At 36.1% G+C, this 5,074-nt stretch overlaps 1 protein-coding gene across 1 annotated transcript; it reads right to left on the minus strand.

The window, feature by feature from the left end:
• Positions 1 to 395: 395 nt before the first annotated feature.
• PAIN-1 (beta-fructosidase) lies at positions 396 to 4,346 on the minus strand. The gene is given in 7 exon segments (NM_001288064.1): positions 396 to 596; positions 732 to 819; positions 921 to 1,159; positions 1,248 to 1,409; positions 1,626 to 2,485; positions 3,812 to 3,820; positions 3,986 to 4,346. Coding segments are annotated over 7 exon segments (1,920 nt in total).
• Positions 4,347 to 5,074: the final 728 nt, after the last annotated feature.

Here is a 5,074-nt window from a genome sequence, read left to right on the forward strand (position 1 = left end):
ACTGCTTAAGCTCAAATGTCAATCTCGTTGCCCCAAATATTTAGGTGCCCATGTCAGTTTTGTAACTGCCAGGGAACCGTATCCTCACCAACAATAAGAAATCGATAAATTATTTGTATGTATTTGCTGAATTTTCTTAGTTTACATAAAATCCAAGTAAGACCTATTCGGTTTCCAGGAACCCATACATTACACTATAGATCCGCCCCGCTGCTGACATTGCTAGACAACAACTAAACCTTATGGCGAATAGCAAAAGTCCAGTAGAAAAATCACTAAAATGGCGAATAAGTAGTATAACACTACATATTCTCCCTCTCTTCCCTTTCTTGATGGGACATCGGTGAAATAACCTTCAAATGAAAAAAAGAATGAAGAAGATATGGCTTGATGAATTACAAGTCTTGCAAGGGGAAGGATTGAATATTAGCCGACTCAAGTGACCAAATCTTGACGGAGGCAGTCACGCTAGACCCTGTGGCATTGTTGAAAACGAAGAGTCGTGCTGCTCCATTCACTGCCTTTGTTGGGTAAATTCGCGATGTTATGACTGTTCTTCCTCCTTGAGCAAAGCTCTCCACAATTGAGTGGTCCACCTAAAATTCAGTTTATAAAACTTTTACTCAAATGCAACTGCCAAGTACTTTTTTTATAGTGAACCAACTAGACTACAAGAACTGAATATAAGCTTGATATAAACAAAGGTAAATAAGGGAATCATCATCACTTACCAATAATCTCATCGAATGTTTTTCACCGTCCAACACGGGTACTGAACTACCATAAACTTGTTTAGCAACTCCCGGAGCCTCTGAGGATCTGCATATATCAGATCATAACGCGCTACTTTTATCCATCTCCATTTTACAAGGACTATTATGACAAATTAATTGTGCCAGATAGAGAAAATAGAAGCAAACCTGGTTTGATCAGCACAGAAGTGAGTCTCAGCTCGGCCATCAGCTCCTTTAGAAATGTAGAAGTAAACTGGCGTTAGCTCAGATAGCGTTTGATCAGCAATTACAACGACACCAAATGGTCCCAAAATGCCTCTGCTAGCAGCACCTCCACTAGTAGAGCAGCTGAAACCTACATGATCTGCTTCAATTATTCCCTGGAGCGCGACTTTGTCCACTTCAAATGAGGCTTCTATATCCAACTGCACAATAGCCAACAAGTTTTAAGACTGCAGATTAAGCGCGTATAAGTATAAAGTTTGTAATTTTAAACAAAGTCGCGCAACAAACCTCTGCAGCTGAGTCAACATGGAGTAGCTCAATTGAACCTGGTTGAAGATTGACTTGCTTAACAATAGGATCACCCGCTCTTAAGCTTTCAATTTCTTCAACTGGCCACTGAAGTAGATGTGTCCCTGTCTTCTTGTCGTAAAGCACTGTCCTTGGAATACTCTGTTATTATTCGTATTACAAAATTATTAGAGATGTTTCATATATAATTGAGAATATACTTCAACAAAAATTCCAATTCACTTCACCAACAAATGCATTGATTATACAACTTTTTTCTAAATAAGAAATTTCCCTACTGATAGATATAATTTCGCACGATTATTGTGTATGGTGCAAACTAAAACAACAAAACAATGTGTTAATCGAAGTCCATACCTGTACAGATGCCCATCCCTTCTGCAGGTCAGCAGATTCACTATCAGTTTCCCCAATCCATCCCCACAGTACTCTTCGTTGTTTCTTCGGGTCATAAAATGTCTTTGATGCATAATATTTCCCATAATCCAGCTTCAACCCAATTCCACAATCCAATTCCGGGTTATCGGGTGTCCATTTATTCTTTGTCAAGTCATACGTCCCAATAGCATAGTGATCTTGCTTATTGTCATCTAAACTTGCTTTTAACACATGCTTTACACCCGGGCCGTTATATGATGTGTCCAACCCGTTTGTTTTTTCAGTCGATACCGGGTAAAAGTCCACACACTCCCACATACCCGTACCCGGAACCGCATGCAGCACTTCATCCAATAGCTTAAAGCTTGTGAAGTTGGAAGTTTCATAAACAAGTGCAATACCCGTTTTACCAATCTTAGACCCGATTGTTAAAAGCCATTGCCCATTTTGGGGTCCGGTCCAAGCAGTGGTCGGGTCTCTAAAGTCCTTGACACCAATGCCGGGTGGAGGAACCAGAACCGGGTTGCCTTTGTACTTGACCCAGTCTAGAAGGAGAGGATCAGATAAGTTGGTGGGGTACGCAAGATTTTGCACTTGTACATAATCATCAGTGTCACCGGTATAAAGCATCATGATCTGACCATCGGGTAGGATGGTAGCGGACCCAGTCCAGACACCGTTTATATCGTACCATTGATCAGGAACCATGGCAAAAGGCAAGTAGAGCCAGTGGATCAAGTCCTTGGATACGGCATGGCCCCATGTGATATTTCCCCAAATAGCTGAATCTGGATTGTATTGATAAAAAAGATGATACCATCCCTTGTGGTACAATGGACCTGTTGACCAATTTATTCACGTTAGTAGAAATTTCAAAGTAATTATGTATTTTACTTGCATTAGGTAAGACTTTTCTATGCAATTTGAATTGTAAAATACTCTACGAAATCTCAATATGTTCCGTACCAAAATTGCTATGCTTTTTGCGGCAAAAAGATAACGTTCTTTTATTGAAAATTTCGCCATGAGTTATTATTTTTGACCTTTGAATAATTAAGATTATCTTCAACAAGCTACTTAAACAAATTTTACTAGTGATATGTTACTATGTTATGTCCTCCTCCCCTAAAATTTAAATAAATAAACTCATGAAATTTATGTTATATATTTTTATCCTTATAATATATATTGATTTTTTTATGACTTCGAAATGGTAATAGTAATTGCTTCTAAGCGGCACAAGATAACCTACTCCATTTCAAAAAAATAAAAGAAGAGAAAATGACCAAGTGGAAAGATGGACAAATAATTTGGATGGGGGGCCAACTAATGGAATTATTACATTACTACAAAAAAGTATGACCCACATAACGTGATTGATTTCCAAACTTGTATAAAACTGGCCAATCATGTGTTTAATTTTTATTGGAAAATTACCCAAAACCAAAAAACTTTGCTGCCACACGATCTCATGTTAATCCCAATTATATTGGAACAACAAGCCTAATCCATCAACTTGTCGTGTTTATTAAAAAAAATTCAACCAATTTTTATGAATATCTAGAAAGGTTAGAATACACTCCATCAATCCTACTCTATTTGACTTGTCGTGTTTTCTTAAAATTTGTTATTTCAAAATACTTATCCATTTACAAAAATAAGATAATTGATTCCTCCCCTATTTCATCCTTAGTCTAAACAATGTTTAGTGAAAATGATTTAACTTAATTATTTTCCTAATTAGTACTACCTCCAATCCAAAATTATTGATATTTTAACATGAATTAATTGTGACTAAAATATCTGTAATTATGATTTTCTTTTCATATTAGATTTGGCATAATCATTATAGGGATTAGGTATATACCAAGGGTAAATTTGAAAAAAAAAATTAAACATCACATTGATTATGTGAAACATCAATTATTTTGGACGGAGTAATAGTTCCTTTTGAGTAAAAGGTAAAAGGATTAACCGAGATGACATACCCGAATTAATGATTTGCTCATACATGGATTGGTTGGCACTTATAGGCTTAAATCAAATAAAACCATAATTACCTCATGAGAGAATTTTACTGCCTTTAAAGTTTTAATTCATGGTTTAAGAATATAATTAATTAAATACTAACAGAAAATAGTGATGATAATTAACTTTGAACTCACCATTAGGATCTGCAGAATAGCATCCAATCAGAATCCAAAAGATACCCCAACAGATCAATAGCCATAAATATCATTAAGAAAAAAAAAAACGGTATAAGTATTTATAATTTTTTTCAATTCTAAGATCAAATAAATAGGAAATTACAGAAAAGTCAAAATAAGAAAGTTAATTACCGTTCATCCAATTTTTTTGAGGTTGAAAATGGTAAGCAGTTCTTTGCCAGCTAAGCATAGCATTGGACCACGCATAAGAAACGTGACTAGCATTGACGACATCTCGAAAAGTCTTATCGGAGACTCCCTGAGAAACACCTCTTGACGGCGGCGCCGGCGAACGGGAGTTACTCTGCAAGTCCGGTGATTGGTTGTTGAGGATCGGAAAGAAGGCTACAGAAAGCAAAAGGAAAGAGGAGAGGAAAATGCCGGAGATGATTTTAAGGGACTTCCGGTGGCCGGAATCGGGTTGATCCGGGAGGAATGTGTAATGGGAGGCGGAGTTTTCCAGGTCATAACTGGAATGGTACTGGGTGGCCATAATGGAAGGTAGAGGATTGGGGAAGCTACCAGTCTACTGCTTTATATATAGGTGATGAACACAGAAAATGACAGGGGGCAACTGAATTGAGTGAGAAAAGGCTTGTATAGTTTGAGGTACACTTGGGATTAGAGAAATGACCAAAATGATCCTTACTGTTTGGCAAATTCTTTATTTTGGTCCTTAGGCTAGTTTGGTTTGAATTCAAGTTATGATGAGATAAGTTTATGATGAGATTATTTTTTATTGAGTGTTTGGTTTGTTGTATTCAAAATAATAAATTTTAAGAACAATTTATTTGTTTATAAAAATGTCTTTCATGAATGTAAAAAGTAATGTAACAAAAGGGTTGAAAAAGACATTTTTGTCATTTACCTATTTTATCCCGGGATTACTATATCCCCAAGGGGAGGGATAACTTATCCCGGTACTAATTATTAATCCCGGGATAACTTATCCCGAACTTGCCAACCAAACAACAAATTAAGTGGTACTATAATTTAATCTCAGGATTATTTGGTATTATCCTTCACACCAAACGACCCGTTAATATATTTCACTTTATTGAAATGGTCTAAGGTATATAAAATGTGTTTATTTTGGTCCTTAATATATTTCACTTGATTGAAATGATTATTAATGTATAACAAAATAGGTTCATTTTGGTTCTTTGTCATAAACCTAATAGATTTATCAAAAATATATATTAAATTAACCGTGGACCGTAC

This window comes from Solanum tuberosum, unplaced genomic scaffold (genome assembly GCF_000226075.1).
Source record: "Solanum tuberosum cultivar DM 1-3 516 R44 unplaced genomic scaffold, SolTub_3.0 scf00605, whole genome shotgun sequence".
Classification (NCBI taxonomy): domain Eukaryota; kingdom Viridiplantae; phylum Streptophyta; class Magnoliopsida; order Solanales; family Solanaceae; genus Solanum; species Solanum tuberosum.